General features: G+C 41.5%; 1 protein-coding gene across 4 annotated transcripts in view; it reads left to right on the top strand.

Annotated features, from left to right (window-relative positions):
* PDE4D (phosphodiesterase 4D) overlaps nt 1-17158 on the top strand; it is a 1324573-nt gene extending 1307415 nt beyond the window's left edge. For 3 of the 4 annotated variants that reach the window (XM_086960668.1, XM_086960666.1, XM_086960669.1), the window contains 3 exons: nt 2074-2196; nt 6160-6342; nt 11688-17158. In XM_086960668.1, the coding sequence (XP_086816794.1) occupies nt 2074-2196; nt 6160-6342; nt 11688-12089 (708 nt within the window). In that variant the 3' untranslated portion in view covers nt 12090-17158. The remainder of the gene's footprint in view (nt 1-2073; nt 2197-6159; nt 6343-11687) is intronic. The other variant, XM_086960670.1, reaches the window with a different exon arrangement.
* The last annotated feature ends 1411 nt before the right edge of the window (nt 17159-18569 follow it).

The following is an 18569-nucleotide window of genomic DNA, read 5'->3' as shown; positions in this document are numbered from 1 at the left end:
ATGCCTGTTACTGTTTTATGTATATCTACTTCTTGCAAACACTGCGGTATATTATAGTAAAGAACGGCCATATCTATGTTGTAATTGTACATTTTTGTGTTATAAGTGACTAATATTCCCTGAAGCCTTTATAGTGCATGATGTGAAAGAATTAATTTGTGTATTAAATAATGTTTTATCCAATAGCACTGCACATTATCAATCTTCCAGACACCTCTGGCAATATTCTGGGGATGGGCAGAGTTGCCAGTAATTGCTTATGCTCACGTTAGGAATTAAAATGAAACTTTTCCTCTAAGTTGGTGAAGTTTAATTAACATTGGATGAACAGTTCTACATTTTGTGGGAGGTTAATATCTACAAAACCGCATTGTGGTATAATTATATTGCAGAACATCTTTTTGTGTTTGCGAATTGTATCCTAAAAAATCGTTTTGTGGTAAAGTTTTCTCTAGAACTTCCACACTCTTCAGACAATAGACGCACATGGACGAGTCTCAGTTAGTCCTGTAATTTCTCATAATATTCCACAAAGTAACCAACATTTAGGCTACATTTTGATCCCATTATAGTGACCTGTTACTTTTACAGTTAATTTGCAGTTAGTTTGGATTTAGAATAATTGTTCCAAGCTAATTGAACGGTTAAGTGCTACAAAACATACAGATATGTCTTAACAGAGTGGAATATTCATTGTTACTTATTTTCTGCACCCAAATTTAAAAAGTGGAGAATGGAATAATCACAAGGAAATATAAAGGTACATAGACTCACCACGCAGTCCTCCGTCATCTTGAGTTCTGTCACCAGGCCATAGGCTTATCTCTCTTTAGAAGATAGTAACAGTATTGTCTTGCGAGGGAGCTGGTCCACGCTACACTGCCACCACACTCCATGTTGCCACCACCCCTTGTTTCCAGACCTGGGTTAGAAATCATTATGATCAGATGCGCAACTCCAGTTGGTTGATTGGAAGCAAGTCATGACTACAACTCCCAAGACATATCAGGTTGTTAGATGAAATGCAAGGATTGGAAACATGTTATCTTGAAATCATCTAGTGAGTAGGCATTCCTACAACACACACGTGAGCATCTCCAAGGGTGTATTTTGTGGATGTTTACAGGGCAACATTTGAAGCTGGGTTTTCAGGGTGAGTTAATACAAATATATTTTTAGAATTAATCACATGTGAAATATGCTGCCTAAGTGTCCTCTGTGTGCACTGCAGAACTCCGCTCTTCTGCTGATTTCTTGCTGCAGTGGTCACAGATGGCAAGAATTCCTATCTATTCCTTCGCAGTCATTATTTTCACCTGAGGCCAGGCTGCCTCTGGCACTGTGAGTGAAAGAGCCAGCAAGCTCTTTTTCTGGCCTGGCTCCTAGTCCTGTAGTCACACCAGTGGGTAAGCTGTCCTCGGCTCTGTAAGTGGCTACCAAGCTCTTTCGTCAGTTAGTTTATTTGCTTGTTGGTTCCCCAGGCCCGGTGAGTTTTGCGGTTGCATTGTCCAGTGAGAGATGCTCCTCCTACAAGTATCCATAGCAAAACAATAACCCCAGCTAGAGATTCAACTCAGATAAATGAATTGCAAATTATATTCCACAAAATGAGTTCATCGAAATATCTTAATACCAATGACGAAGAAAGCCAGGACGGTCTGCTTTCTCCTTGGAGTGATGCGCTGGGTTCGAAGTAGTTCCAGTCAGGTGATTGGCGGTTTTTCATTCGACCCTTGTGACAGCCGTCAGTTCTGTGCCGGGAGAGGGGGGGCTGTGCGGCAGGAACACACTTTAGGATTGCTACATTGAAAGAATGAACTAGCATGAGGTTTCCATAGCAACTAACCGAAAATGCATTCTGACATTGAATAACTCGATCTTTTATAGAAATCCTTTTTCTCCATGACTTAAATACGTAAATCCATAATGTGTTCATATATGTGCTGCAGTCAGGCCATCATTTATGCTTCAATGTGAGGCCTGTATTTCGCCCCCTCCCCCACCATTCATTTTCGCGCCACACTCTCAGCCGAGTGCATTTTGCTCAGCCTGCATTTTGTCTTCTATTTTTAGGTGCTGGCAACAGACATGTCTAAACACATGAACTTGTTAGCGGATTTGAAAACCATGGTGGAAACCAAGAAAGTGACAAGCTCCGGGGTTCTTCTTCTTGACAACTATTCTGACAGGATTCAGGTATGGATCGGCGGTGCTGAGGGGTAACTTCCGCCCCCCTCCTCCCCCCTCTGTCTATCCAGCCCCCCCCCCCCCGCTCTCTTCTCTCCACCTTGCTTCTGTTCTCTGCTGCTCCACCCTTCCCTTGAATGCTCTTACATTTCGATCCGACCTGTGCAGATGTAGGATGACTTTAGGGAACAACTCTTTTAATTTTCCTTGACCTAAAGCTGCCAGCAGGCAGGGGTTCACTAACCCCACTGCGCACCGAGTGCACCGGTGAGCCTGCCGGCAGGAACGCCCGAGGATCGTTGCTGTAAAAACCCCTTCTTAGAAACAGAAGTCTGATATCCCATGGTTTCCACAGCGCGACCCAGATTGTGTCCGGGCATTTACAAAGCATGTTAGTTCGGGCACGGTGGTGGGGAACTCTACTCGCCCGGCTTTTCCTAGAAAAGCAGACATTATGGTATTATTTCCACCCTTTAGGTATGTCATATTTAATACACAAAAACACATTTTTTCTTCTCTTCAGCTAATTAAAGTTCCACCACGATGATAATCCTAGCAAAAGGCAATGGGGCAGATTTACAATTACTGGCGCATCCCTGCAAATTAGCAGGGATGCGCCAGTAATTGTGCGCCGCAGCTCCACCACTCATGATGCGCCGCATTTACAATTTGCCATGGGGCAAAAACGGCACAGATGTGTCACGCATCTGTGCCGTAAAAGCAACGCATTGCTGGAGTTGCATCGCAAGCGCGACGCAGCTCCAGCAATTCTCTGGGGAGGCCTATTCTTTCAATGCTGCGTCAAGCCTTACGCCTGCTTCAAGCAGGCGCAGGGTTTTGACGCAGCATTGGCCTAAAAGTGACTGAGTGAAAGCTTGTAGATTTCACTCAGCCACTTTTAGGAGGCATACCTGCACAGGTACGCCCCCCTGCGCCGGAACTCCTCCTTATGGCGCAGGGCTTCTCCCAGATGCGTCACATTGTTAATACCCCGCACCATGGCGCATCTTTTGCGCCGCTGCTGAGTCACAAAAGTGACGCAACGGCAGCGTAAAAGAGGCGCAAGGAGCATGTAAATATGCCCCAAAGTTTCCAAGAGAGAGCTGCTTTGGTTTATTAAGTTTGTGTTTTGTATTAGATGAATACAGATGCTTTAAATAAATAGGAAATGCCCCTTTTCACTGGTTACTCACAGATGTGCCACATTCTTTCCCTGCGCGATACCCAGGGAGCCCATTTCGATTTTTGTCCCTTATCAAACTGTGGGTGAAAATCTGCGGTGCCAAAGATGCCACAGTTGTCACCCAGTTGTCCTCACAGATAACATTTGTTGCCCTAAATATATAGGAAGGAACCAAGGGGCTTATTTACAAGACCCTTGCGCCTCCAGTACGTCACTTTTTCCCATGTTAAAAGTGATGCACAGGTGGCGCAAGGGACTTATAAATAATCCCCTAAGTCTTTGGTGTTCTATTGGAGGAGCGTTTGCTTCGATTTCCCAACAGATGAGTTCATTTAGTGGCATTTCCCATCTTTGATGAATCCAATGTGACGATAGCTCATTTATGTATGTAAGCTGACGCAATTTCAAGATGTGACTGTGACACACAAGGCGTGGTAGCTCAAAGGAAAGTACAAAGAAGCTGTGTGGAGTGCACCTCTTAAAACAGACAGGGCATTTAAATGGGACTGGGGATGCAACAGGTAACTGACAGGGGCATAACGTCAGGGGGAGGGGTGTTTGATTTTTTTTGGTGACAACCACCCGAAAGAATGTATTCTAGGCTTGATAGTCTGGTCTTGAACCCAGAGTCAGGTCTGCTATCTCTGTCTCGTGTTTTTCGTTGTGAGCCAAGAATGAAAGACAAAACATTTGATGCAAATGGAAGTGAGAGAAAGACACAGAGTTCCCCATCTGTGCCTGAATATCAAAATGTAAAATGATATCCCTTGGAATGAATACCAGCTTCCCTACTTGTCAGAATTGTTTGATCCTAGGCAACTATTTACTTTGAAGAGCCTTATTAACACATATGAGCGCACTTTTGAATATTTGAGTTCAAGATGCCTGCTGTACAAGCACCTCTAATTTGGTTTCATAGATTGTAATGTTGGTTCAACTGTAATAAGAATCTAGGCCATGTTTAGGGTTTATAAGACTGCTGATTTCCCAGTTTCTTCGTTAAAGGCATCATCATTAAGGGTTTGGAGACGAGTCATAAATCATTGTAAAAATTATCACTTTTAATAAGTGTCTGCCTATTCAGTGATATAATCTGATGTGCTAAAGTGAAACACTTCCAAATGCTAAGGAAATATATGTTTTTGCATTTTGAAGAGATCGTATCCTAATTTTACAAAATGTTTGTCGCACAATATAAATGCCAAACGTTTTCATTGTATGGCTCATGGACGGACTCCTGGAGCCAAGCCAGGCACATTGTTCAGCTCTGGCTTAGCTTGCCCTATTCATTTGCTCGCATGCCCTCCACTGTTTGCAACTCGGGCTAAGTGCATGGGTGGTCAGTCACTTGATAAAATGGTTTACAGCAGGCGAGGACTAGAAACATGGATTCTTGTACTCATGACTAATCAACCATTAAGCCTTCTTGTAGCAGAGATGAAGAAGAGTGCGTGCAGTGAAAATACATTTAAATAAGTTATCCCACGGTAGTGACTCTAGGCTGTTGTGTTGTATGTAACCATTGTCATAAGTTCCAAGGGAGTACTGCGAGGACCTTGTGGGATGGGCATGGGCATATCTTAACCAGGGGTGTTTGGGGTGTGACATCCTTCAAATGCAGAGGAAAGATGCTAAAGTCAGTGCTCTTACCTTTATGGTTTTCTTCCTGATCCAAGGAACATCTAGATCACACTGGCTAACAGAAAAGCAACAATAATACCTGCACATATAAAAAATTATTGCAATATGTAAATAGATAATTTATTATAATTGCTACATTTTGGTCCCTCCATACGGCCATTGAACCCACCTAAGGTGCAAAGTATAAATTGTTGAGAATTGCTAAGTGGATGTGCTCTCAAAGAATGACACTGCATCACTTTTTTCACATATGACCTTCCGACCGTCTCAAAAATCTCTATTGCTCATTCATTTCTACATTTCCATTAAAATTACTGAAAGTGATATTTCACCTTCCCCGTGATTTGTCTAAATGCATAGATATATTGGAGTGTCCACACAGTGGACCAGAAAGCACTCTTGCCCCACATTTCATCTTGGTGCCAGATATGTTAGGGTCGACCCCTACTGTACAAGAAATGCAACCACGTGTGTTTTAGGAACATCCTGCACAGGCCAAACCCTTCTTTTCACCACAGATACATGCTATTCCAGAGGCTTAAGTTAGCTTTGGAAAATATTTTGTGTAATAGATATTTGGTGTTTCTAATACCCAGTGCATTATACTAGCTATTTCGGTCTAAATAACATCGAGGCCAATATTTCAGTCTAAACTATCTTCCACCTACCAAAACATATCCAACAGATCATCAACCACCACTAACAGAGGAGTTGCAATCCAGTGAAGTAGACAAAAACTGGATGTAGTGCACAAGGAAGTCCATCACTCTCGTGGGAGCTCCTGATGCTAAAAAGTGTTCACACTGTACATTATTTTTGACAGGAGTGAAATGACAGACATTAGATAAATATTCGACAGTACAGACTATCTCATTCAATTTTCTTTTCAGAACTGAGTGCTTCCGGGGCACCATGAGATACATGACACTTGCATTTTCTATGTCTCGTGCTGTATGTAAATTATAGGTGGGAAGCGACTCTAAGTGCTAGAAACACATATTCTGTGATTTAGCTGTTCCTGTTGAGAATATATTTTCCCTTTCTAGATTCTTTCTCTCAGCCAGTAAACGTGTAAATGAGGTGTTTTCTGTCATTAGGTACATAACGCCACAGATGCTGAGTGGTAAATATAAGTTTGTTTATTTTAGGTCCTCCAGAACATGGTGCACTGTGCTGACCTGAGTAATCCAACCAAGCCTCTTCAGCTGTATCGCCAGTGGACGGACCGAATAATGGAAGAGTTTTTTCGGCAAGGAGATCGCGAAAGAGAGCGAGGCATGGAGATAAGTCCCATGTGTGATAAGCACAATGCATCGGTTGAAAAAACGCAGGTAAGCACGCCTTGTTCAGGATTCATCGACGTCTGCCATTTTTCCAGGGATTTGCCAGAGTTGCTTATTTTCAGTATCTGGACAGCTTCCTTATTACTACTTCATTAAAATCTGTTCTAATCTGGTGTTAGGGTAATGTGGAATTAATGCATATTTCATGTATTCAGGGAATGTTTGCAACAAAACAGTAGCATTCATTTTTTAAAGTACTGTAATAGATAACAATTGAATAATTTGGCATGTCTCTAAAAATGGTCTGACCTGTTTGTAAGCAGAACGGAAAATGATTAGTGAAGCCTGCATTGCAACATAGGTGCTCACCTGGGAATACAAGTGATCAAAATGTCTGATTGTGTTCATTTCATTGGTGAAGGAGATGTTTGTAGGCCTGACTGTCCATGTAGTGGGGCTTGTTGAAAAACGAGGCATTAGTTGGGAGGCCTGCACAAGTAATGGACCTATATTTTGTCCTTCACTCGGAACCAAACACCACATTGCAGCACCTGACTCGCAGGGTAGCGTTGCAGAGTTGTCCATGACCTACTCAAGGGAGGTGGTGTGATAGTAATCACCATTCACAGATACTCAGAAATAACACTCAATACATGATTGTCTAGTCTGTGCTTTTCTTTAGAAGAAGGACAATTACATTTGTACACACACAATACTCAGTATTATGCAACAATTTGCAAATATACATGAGCAGATAGAAATACCTATTGATGACATTGCGTAAACATTCTCACCCCTCCCACTCGGGGAGGAGGTCTAGTACCACCACTGACGTGTATAAACAGTATGTTCTCACCAAATACCTCGGGTTGACCATAACTTGGAGTGAAGGCCCTTACCACTGGAACCATGCAAGTGGCTGCCCACCACATTATATCAACAAGCATTTGATAATGGGAACACATGCCATAATTACATATAAACCTGGCAGAGAGCAAACTTAAATCACAGTGGCTTACAGGCTTGTTTTTCAACTAAAGCAATAGCAAGAATACATGTCTTAGCATGACTGGGAGTGAGGAGTACTTAAATAACTATTAGCATGAATAGCACATGTCAAATACACCACAGAGATCATGGCAATGCACCCCTAGAAAGGTGCTTACCACATAGAGAAACCACATTAAAACATGGTGCATATGAGATGCATTGAGATATTACTTGGTAAGGCCTACAGCCTTTGCATCACTTTGGTGACTACATATTAGTGCACTTATCACCTTCCACCCTTAACAGGTGTCTCACAACAGGAGAGGTCTCACAGGACTAACTTTTCCCACAGTCCGTGCATCCATAGTCCTTGTCCCTGGAAGAAAAGATCCTCCACGCTGTAGAACAAAAGTCCCAGCACCAGAGAAGTTTGGCAATTCCACAAAACCCATGAGGGGTTATTCTTTTCGGGTCCCCAGAGACTTATGGTGGGGACTTTCTAATTCTTGTGTGGGGGGACTGGGGAGTATTCACTGCTCCGGCAGCTCCCCCCACTCCGTTACTTGACTTTGGCGAAGCCCCCTCCTCCAGGGGTCACCACACACCATCCATGAGCAGTTTTTCTGCTGGAAATGGACCTAGCCCAGCAGTGCATTATGGGGCGCTCTATCTGGAGCAGGCATATTTGAACAGCGGCTGCTCCAGCGAGAGCCACGCAGGAATGGCTGGTGGCCTTGCGCCGCATTCCATTCTTTCTGTGGTGGGCCCGTCCCACCTGGGCACCCCACGTGCATGTAAGTAGTTGGAGAGCAACTCGGGGAACCCACCCCTTCTCCTCTGGTCTGCCTCTCCTACGGTCAGATGGGACAACCTCAGCTTAAGACTGCTTCACGGAGAGCGCTGTCACTCTCCCCGACTTCCGCCCCCCTCTCTGAGCCTGGATCATGGGTCCCCCGGTCATCTTTGCAGGGAGCGCGATGGCACTCTCCGACTTCTGCCACCTCTCTGGGGACCAGAGATGAGATCCTGGGCCCCGGGAAACTTCGCAGGGAGCGCGACGGTGCTCCCAGACTTCTCTTCACCTCTCTGGAGACAAGGTTGGGATCCTGGCCCCCAGGAAAGTTCACAGGCAGGGTTCGAAAAATAGTCCTACTCGTCCTTTTTGCGAGTAGGAAGGGAGACTGACATTTGACATCCGCGTCTGAAAGCAGAGCAAATGTGACAAGATAGCAACATTTAAAGGCATTTTGTATTGCTCACAAAGTGAATGACCAATAAAAATGCCTTTATATTTTGTTAACTTGTCACATTTGCTCACAGAGGTCACGTGCATTACAGTTAGGTCAAGTAGATTTTGAAGTTTCTAGACCTGTAGGTCTAGTGAGAATCTTTTAATTTTTCAAGCCCTCAGGGGGAGCTTGACGGCGCTCCCCGACTTCTCTTCGGTGCCCCTTCATGGGCAGCGCAACTCCGCTCCCCCTCTTTGTCTTCTTCTAGGGGGGCAGCTCCCAGGACCTGACCCACCCCGGGGGAACACCGGCTTCGTTGTCGGTCCCACCAAAGGTCACCTACATTCTAGGAGGCATATCTCTGCCCCAATGGGCCGATTTTATATCTTGGCCTCTTGTCGCTCCTGGTGGCAAACCCTAGCCACTGGGAGCAGTCTCCTTTTCTGGCTCCTGGCCTCCCAGACGATGTACTCAGCATGGAGCAGGTTTCACTTGCTCCCTGTGTCTGCCTTTCACCTGGTTCCCTCCTGTGGGCTTCTCTCCTTGCGCAGAAATTCAGGATTTCCCTCACTGATCCTGAACTCCCTCAGAGACACAGTGCAGAGTCCTGGGGCAGTCCATGGGTTCCTCCTTCCAACTGCCCATGGCGTCAGCCTCCAGTACCAGTATTTCTCAGCAAGAGCACAGCCCAGTGAGCGATCCTCTACCTGTGAAAAACCTATAAAGGAGGGGTAGAGGTTGCTGGCAGGAATGCACCTCTGCACTATCCTGCAGTGCCACATCACCTCTCAGCCCGATCACTCCTTCCTGCACAGGATACTTCAATATGGCATCATCTAGGGGTCCATGCCACATGGTCTCTGAAAAGCCTACTTCCCCCATTCGCTGACATCACAGCCTGAGCCAGGAACAGACCTGGTGTCTGGCACCGCGTGACAGCTGCTGATTAATGTCCTGCAGCTTCAATCCATCTCTCCCTCCTAGAGAGAAGACCTCCACCCTGGGGAATTATTGCAGTGACGGGCTAGGCCTCCGATGCTACAGCTTGTGGAGGAAGGTAATTAATCCACCCTGGCAGGGTCACCCAAGGCCTGGACTCTGGTCCTGAGATGTGTCAGAGGAATATGACATTTCTGGATGACCCATAAGCAGTACAGATATGCCTGTGGACATAGCGGAATGGTTCTTTTAGCACAATTTACAGTGTACTTTTGTGCAAGTCTGGAGTTGGTAGGCCCAAGGGACCTGAAACTACTCTGTGTGGTCTCCTTTTATAAAAGAGTGTAATGGAGTGTTCCTACAGTGAAACAGTAAAGCACACAGTGTATCCCCACATTATTATCAGGCCTATTCCACGTCACCACCCAACTCTGCATAGTCCCTTCTACACCATTCTATCTATACCAAGCTCCTGGGCTGCCCACAACAGGAATCACCTCCGCACAGCCCTTAGTCAGGTGCACACATGTGTGCACACTTGAACATATGTAACCAGCATCGCAGCTACCTGACCTCACAAGGCAGACACCAGCGGAAAACAAATGGAGTCCGTTTTACTGTGAGTTTACTGTGGGTGAGTCTCCGGTTATGAGGCTGTCCCACAGTAAAAGCTATTAAAACTCAGCTGATCAAAAAGCGAAAAATCCGGGCAGCTAAGATGGTCAGAACCACCTTCTCACAGAGCTCTGTTTGCTGGGATAAGGAGTGCAATTCAAATCCTGTGCATAGTCTTTAATTCCTTGCAGGGCTTATCTCCTTCTTTTATCTCCAAATATAAGTGCCGATATATGCTAGAAGTGATCCTTTGCATCTCATTTGCTCCTAGTCCCAAGAATGGCTAAAGCCAGAATGAGAGGCTGCTCCTTTTTCAGCCTGTGCACCTATTCTTGAGCATTGACAATGATGATTGAATCAGAATGATTTCCTTTATGAGGCCTTGAAAACTTGTTGTTGATTAAATTAAACTCTTTGTTTTACCTTATGCTCGCAAACATGCAGTGGTTATGTAATTGTTTTACCCCCAGTGCCAAGAATTTCTTTGGTGACTGTGCACTCTGTCAAATTACAATTAACAGACCGTGGCAGTTAATATGTGAACATTTGGTATGAGGGCAGGATCATGTCTAACAAAATAATTTAAAATGTAGACCTTTTTGAAGGCATATGGGTTCCAGTTACCCCATACTAATGAAAGAAAGGTACACTTGCTTTCGCTCCACCAAAGACCTCACTATGCCTCTCGCTCATCTATAGACACCATGCCATCCAAAGCAACAGGATAAACAGTGACCATCCGTAGATACCTAAAACACAGTTGAAACCTGTTGGCTATTCATGCTCAGTGTGTTGCAGCTTATACCAGGCCTTCAAGGGTTATACACACTTTTTTCTACCCTATAAAGTGTACTGTTATGAGCTCAGTATGTGACATTTGCCCTGTAAAATCACCCAGCCTGGGGAGGCCCTGAATAATTAACTTACCTTTGTGATCATAGACATACCATGGTCCTCCATGGCTTATACATTATCAATACCCTATACAAATTTTATTCTATGTAATTTATTTTCTTTTAAACGTAACATCAAGTTCTACAGAAAGTATCATTCACTGCAAATCATAATTAGGCGCACAATGTGATCGCTATGCAAATTCATATGAATGCCACAAAAGAGAAGGGTATCTTAATGAGACTTTATATCAAAATGTGTATAAATGGCACCTAGTTAATATGCATTGAGAATTGTAAAAATGAATACCATTTTGTAAATTGGCACCAATTCTTGCATTGTGTTTATCTTCACAAGGTGTTTCATTTCTGCCATTTGTAAAGCAATCGGACACTGACTTGACCGGGGCAGTGCTAGATCAAACCACAAGTAAATAAACAAGTACGTGGTCACCATAGATGATCATGTCCTGTCCTTATCTTTGTCCACACATTTAAAGAGGGATTTATGAACCTAGTCAATTGCTTTACATAATAGGGAAGACATTTTGATATGTAGTGGGGGAAAAAAATCTTCAAAGTATTTTTACGTATATGCATATATTTGTGTGGAATGCTCATTGCAGATGGTTCTGAGAAAGTGCAGTGTCTTAAACTGAACACATACCCACATTAATTTACTGTGTCTTTTGTTTCACTCTCTAATTGCTTTTCTTCTTTTGTGCAGGTGGGGTTTATAGACTACATTGTTCATCCTCTCTGGGAGACGTGGGCGGATCTTGTTCACCCAGATGCCCAGGACATCTTGGATACACTGGAGGACAATCGTGAATGGTACCAAAGCACAATCCCGCAGAGCCCGTCGCCTGCCCCCGATGAACAAGAAGAAAGTCGACAGGGTCAAACAGAAAAGTTCCAGTTTGAACTTACACTGGAAGAGGACGGTGAGTCGGATACCGAAAAAGACAGTGGTAGTCAATTGGAAGAAGACACCAGCTGCAGTGACTCCAAAACACTTTGCACCCAGGACTCGGAATCAACAGAAATTCCACTTGACGACCAGGTAGAGGAAGAGGAGGGTCAGACAGAACCTTGTGTACTAGAGGAAGAGCATTCGCCTGATACGTAACAGTATTCAGGTGCCCACTCTAACTGAACCCTCTCCCTCCTTCACTTTTTTAAGGTTAGAAAATGGTTTCCAAAGCGCATGTGACGTGTCATGGCCATAGCACCATTTCATCATCTGCGAGGATGTTTGTTGAACAAAACTGACAAAAGTGATTCAGTTTGGCACTCAGGAATATGTCAGAGAAATTCACCTTCATGGCATCGGGACGCAAGGGGAAAGCATCCCAGGAACAACATATGGACCAGTTCTCAACTTGGCAATCCTGATTGCATTAATACAGCCTACTCCGGGATGTTTTCAAGAGGTGTGTGTGCATCTCAATGTGTGTGTTGCTGCGCCGAGAGGCAAGAAAATTCATCTTTCTCACAACGTTTCAAGGAAATATCTAGAATGTAAACGCCACCAAGTCAACGTGTATTGATAATCGGCACAGGATGAATTTGCTCACAGGGTGGAAGATGAGCTGTGGAAATTGCATCATTTTCTAATTTCATGTCTTCCTGATACAAGACTAAACAAGCAGATGAGAGTATGGCTCAGTGGGCCAATCTGAGTTCTGCGTTTTGTATCATATGTAAAACAGAGATCTTTTGTAGAGCTTACTTTTCTTATTAAATATATTGAGGTATTATATTTAAGAAAAAATATGTTCAGATCTTCATCAGCCACTGTTTATTTTTTTCCAAAGAGTAACTTGCAAGTTTTCTGTCTAACTCGGCGCTACACTGGATAAAAGTAGTTTGAAATGTTTTGCACCTTAGGTTTTCATAGCAATTAAGTGAGAGATAGATCTCCATTATCACGTGCACCTCTTGAGTGCCGTCAAAGAATCTTTTTTGCACAGGAAACCGTTCCAATACAATGTTGGTGTTTATATATATATTGTTATGGTTAGATTTGTCTGAGACTAGTACAGGGTGAATGCAAGGAGTGTATGCCATCATGGTATGAATAGCAAACTTCAACTGAGTCTAAGAATCTAGCATGGCCAACATTATTCATTTCTTATCTTTAACCTGAAATACAGAACTTCAATTTTTTAGATTTTTATTTCTAAAAGTGTATTTGTTTATCCTTTTTTAACAAACCTGCAAGGCTTCAGTAATAATCTACTTAAAGAAACATGTGCAATCAGTAGTAAGTTAAATAAAACCGCCTACTCTTCTTAAGAACTAAATATTTCTAATGCGGAGGCTGTGCGAGGAACTGCTGTTTATACAGTGGTTGCCACATACGTGTCAAACTGCTGAGAATTGTACAAATCAAATGTAAAATTCATAGTGTTAGCATTTTTTTTTTATCTCCCACAGACATATTTTAGAATCCAAAATGTGAGTAATATGTCAACAATCAAAGTAATGATAAAGAATATCCCAAACATCTGAATGCCCAATCAACAGAAACCTTTGATGCTTGTTTCACATGTGATCACATGTGACCACAGAAAATTGTCAATTCCACTTATAACTTTGAAATTATGATCACGGAATCAGGATTTTTAAGCAAAATTCAACTTCCTTCCTTGCCTATTATGCATATCATTCTGTCTAAATAAATGTAGAAAAGCGAAAAAAGGATTGATGGAAAGGATTGAAGTGAGAATTTGTTATCTCCATGAATTATGCACACCCATAAGGTTCTGGTTTCTAAGCATTGTCAAAAATCTCAGAGGCAGTTTTTCACTTACAATGTGCACAGATAATTAGACCAAATAAACCTTAGGTTTAAGTGAATATTTTTTGTGTAAAAATGGCTTAAATCACTCCCATATTTCATAGGGGTGCAGAGCAAGTCATTTCTCTGCAGGGAAATATTTTTTTTCACAGTGTGAAAGTAACCAACAAAAAAATAAAGTGAAAATCACACTAATACTACACAAGAGGCTTTTCCATGATAGAAATGGATTCCAGATGAACTCCTAGAAATCTTCTGTTGCTAGAGATTTCCAGTATTAATTACTGAGGAAAAACCTTTTGTAAAATTCAATATCATCAGAAATCTTTTCCTATGTGAATTAGGCCCTTAAATATTTGCCCATACCTAAGTACATTGTGCACTCTTCGTAGTCACATTTACACTGTCACCAGTTTTAAACAACCTGTGCGTTTTGTAGCATAAGATTACAGTGAACTAAAATTGAAAGGTGTAATTTGATTGAGCAAAGTCTTGAATTTTTTTATCGTTTTTCTCACAAAAAAACATATAATTTTGCATGCATCATCCTTAATAGTATGTTGTAGAACCTGCATCCTTCAAAGATAGAATCATACCAGATCATTCTTTGCTGGCCAGCACAGCTGCATACTATTTTGCAGTGTAGTGCATAGTAAACCTTAAGCACAGTTTAGCCATTTGTTTGCAAGTATGACAACTGTTCGTCTGTTACTAAACAGGAAGGTACATGTATACATTTCAGTTTTTTTAAATTGTGAATTCATCTCATTATTCTGTTTCATTATGTATGTTTAGAGTTGGCCCATTTAAATTGAATGGCATTTTCATATAAAATATGAGTCTATAGTTTTGAATCATCTTGACGCATGAGTCCCACTTACCAGTGATATTCGACTGTCACTGGATCATGCACTTTGAAGGAACACGATGGAACATCATGGTTTATAGACCATCATTAATACAGACCATTTGCTGTTACAAAAAACAATCACACAAAAACGTGAATAGTTGACTGTGAAATTAATGTTTAGTATTTTGACAGAACATCATTCTAGGCCTCGCCAAGGCAGTGTTGCGCATTTTGTTCTGCACTGGGTGAGGAATTAATACCAGTTGCATTTTGTAATTGACGTTAGTGTGGCATGGTTAAAGCAGAAAAAGAAGCCTTGCCAAGATTTCCACCACTTAGTTGGCCTTAATTTTCATTATTTTGTTAATTTCTCATGTCTCATAGTCACCCAGACAATTAATCTGAATGAGCTTCCTTCTGTTATTCTAAGTGCTAGTGTGAGTGGAAAGAATAGAGGACTGTGTCTCATTCATATGATTTCCCTGCTATCGCTCTTCACCTACAGTTCCATCTCTCAAACCCAGCTGTAGTGCCTGTAATCTTAATAATGACAAAAGCAATATAATCTCCAAAAAATGAAGTCTAGACCTGAAAGGGTTTACAGCTGCACTAACCGTAAACATAAAAAGGATTTGCCACCACATTGTGAAATGCACCCATACACGGACAATCACTTAGTAGATAAACACATCATTTATTTAGAGCCAGGGATTTAATGCACTGTACAATCTTTTTCTTTCTTTATTTCCTTTGCCAAAGTGTGTTGTAGCATTGCACACTGTTCTAAAACAATATATTTTCCAAGTGGCTTTAATTTTTCTTTTTAATATTCGCCATATTAAAATGCAACAAATAGTGTACTGTGTGAAAATCACCTGGTGTTTCATTCTACAGTACACTTTAGCTTGCAAGTTACTGTGTTCAATATTGCTCTTTTGGTTTTTAATTATGTTTTATGGTGCATTGCTATGATTTGTGATGCGATTGTACAGTAGGCAGAACAAATTGCATTCAGAGAATTAACACTTGAATGGAACTGATTTTACATAGCTTTATGACCATTCTTTTAAAATGCATTATTTATTTTATTTTGTGCCATGCATTTTTCTCACCATATGACCTTACCTATAATACAGTCTTGTTTGTCTCTGTTTACAACCATGTATTTATTGTATTGTACATATTGTAATGTTAATTGTAAATTATCATTTCGTATTAAACATCAACCCTGATGAGGGGATGATGTCTCTATATTTTGAAGCTCTTGGTGAGAGAATGAAAATGATCTATACATACTCCTTGTATATTTTCCCTTCTGTAATATAGTGTATGTGATTTCAGAGCTTGTTTATGAAAAAGTGAGAAACTTATAAAATACATAAATATATAAATTTGTATACAGTAAAAAAGCTGCAGGTCTTTGGTCCCAGGGCTGTGCCTTAACTTTAAATAATATGTAATTCTATTTTGCTGCATCTGAAAGTGAGGTAATGGTGAGGCTAAGGTTGGGCATTTTTAACCATTTTGTATTGTATTATAATGGTTCACTAGCTGCAGATACATTGTACCAAATTGCAATACGTTCCCTTGCCACACCTCATTTATTGTTCATGCTGTTCATCATCACGGACTTCCTTTTGGCTGTGGAGTGCCTATTAATTAATTTTATTCCAACCAAGAACACACAATGGAATAAACCTATATTTCTGCAACGTGTAGCTATTTTCATACAACAAAAGTAAGCCTTTGGCATTTACTTGTTGTGGAGAATACACTTTGTTTGAATTTTCGGGTCATTAAAGCGTGTCATCAAGTCCTTCATTTCAAATTTCTTTGTGGATCAATATTTACTGTGCTGCATGTATAGACTAGATTGAAAGATCCAGTTCATCTTCGACAACATGTTTGAACACTAATATTACTGTTGCAAGAATCCAAAGCTTTCCTTTTGTATAGAGTATAGATATTTAGATAGCTTTGCACAGGGATATATTAATGCACTAGATAAAGAATTACTAGAACCTCTTTCAACTCTAGTATTAGTTTTTCAACTTAAAGATCCCACCCCCTTAAAATGTTCCTTGACCTGCTTCCCTGCTGCCTAGACCCAACTCTGGATAGTACTGTATTTCCTAGTGTACGATATTGATACCTCTTTTCCATTCCATTGATGCCCAGCCCTAGGTGAGTGAGACTGTTCCATGGAAGGGGAGAATCTTTTTTGAAGTAGAGCCTCCTTTCTGACACAAACTGTAGATTTTAGCAGCCCTGGTCCAAAGGAATTTGATTGCTTTTGTTAATAATCGTACAAAAGGGACACTATAACAAGAGAAAATAATACACCTGATTCGTTTTGTTAATATTTTATTTTGTTCAATTAACTTTCAGTTTGTCTTTAGAATGTCAACCTGTGTGGACACTGCAAATGAACACTTTGTTTCTTAGCCTCTCTTACAGCCTATGGGATAGTACTGTACATCAAAACCTTCATATGAAATTTTTATATGCAATGGAAATAAAAGCATGGGTTGATTCTGCCTAGTTATTTATGACTCTGTCTCAAATTCTGTTTTGATGGATGAATATTATAAGAAAATTCTAAAGCCAAAGCAGATGTTGTGTATAGCTAACATATAGACTTTCACAGTCTTTGCACAGTAACATGAAGATAGGTTGATAAATTCTGTAATATATAGCACGTCTACTGATAACAAATTACCAATTACTGACCTTTATATCACAACTGGGTATTGTAATAATCTCTATGATTCCAGTTAAGAGTATTTCATGTATTGTCCTTGGCCAAGCCACCCTTACATTGTGGATTTCAATATCACAAACAGAAGCCCCACTAATCTCTAGTCCTTTGTATCACCCCCTCCCCCCATAATTGGATTATCCATACTCTTTACTGATGTAATACCCACTGCACCTTCTTTGCACTCTCTCTGCCGTCTGTAAAATCAGCAAATGCAGGTCAGTGGTAGCACAGACTTGCAAGTTTCCTATCAGATTACTGTATAAAATTGCTTACTGCATTCATCTAGTTAGTGAAATTATAGGAGTGTCTTGTAATCCAGGGGTTGCCCAAAAAAGAGTTGAGTTATGAGCTAGACTAGGGTATTGGATGCAGTTCACAGTATGCTGTTACATTTAACTCAAGATTTCCACCATTACATAAGCAATTATTATTCTGCCATTGATTCATAATGCACACCAGATTATAGATTTGCAAAGCATGTACAGAGTGATATGAACACTCTATAAGAGTTGCTATAGTGTGTTGACACACTGATTAAGACCTCCTCAGAGTGCGAAGCACTAATCTCATTTCTACTCTCACTAGATTCAAAAACGATTTTTTACAGTCACATGACTTTATATGTATGTTATGTTATGAACAGTTTTGTAGCGCGCTCAATTACTCAGGAGTATCCTGGCGCGGTCACGCGCTGGAAGGCAGAAACCAGAAGTGTAGGCAGAAAACCGAGGGACGGGGATCAGATTGTTGTATTGAAAAGATGAGTTTTTAAAGCTTTTTTTAAAAAGAACAATATCCTGAATAGCACGAAGGTTTAGAGGGAGTGCGTTCCAGGCTCTAGCTGCTGTTACAGAAATAGACTGTCCCCCCCAGCCGAGCATGCTGGAATCGGGGAAGGACCATTCGACACTGGCTGTCCGATCTAAGGCAACGCGTGGGGACTTACATTGAGAAACGTTTCCTTAGCTACAGTGGCCCTTGATCATGCGTCGCTCTGAAGGAGAGAACCAGGGATTTAAGCAAAATCCGCTGTGCCACTGGCAACCAACGCAGGCTACGCAGATGATGGCGGATGCTAGACCTCCGAGGGATGTTAAAGAGGAGCCTAGCTACCGCGTTCTGAATAACCTGAAGACGTTTAATCAGGTAGGTTGGAATACCACTAAACAGAGCATTAGCATAGTCTAGCCGAGAA

Source organism: Lissotriton vulgaris, chromosome 3_1, assembly GCF_964263255.1.
Source record: "Lissotriton vulgaris chromosome 3_1, aLisVul1.2, whole genome shotgun sequence".
NCBI classification, from domain to species: Eukaryota; Metazoa; Chordata; class Amphibia; order Caudata; family Salamandridae; genus Lissotriton; species Lissotriton vulgaris.
The sequence above is the reverse complement of the archived record's forward strand: the minus strand, read 5'-3'. Positions and strand labels throughout refer to the sequence as shown.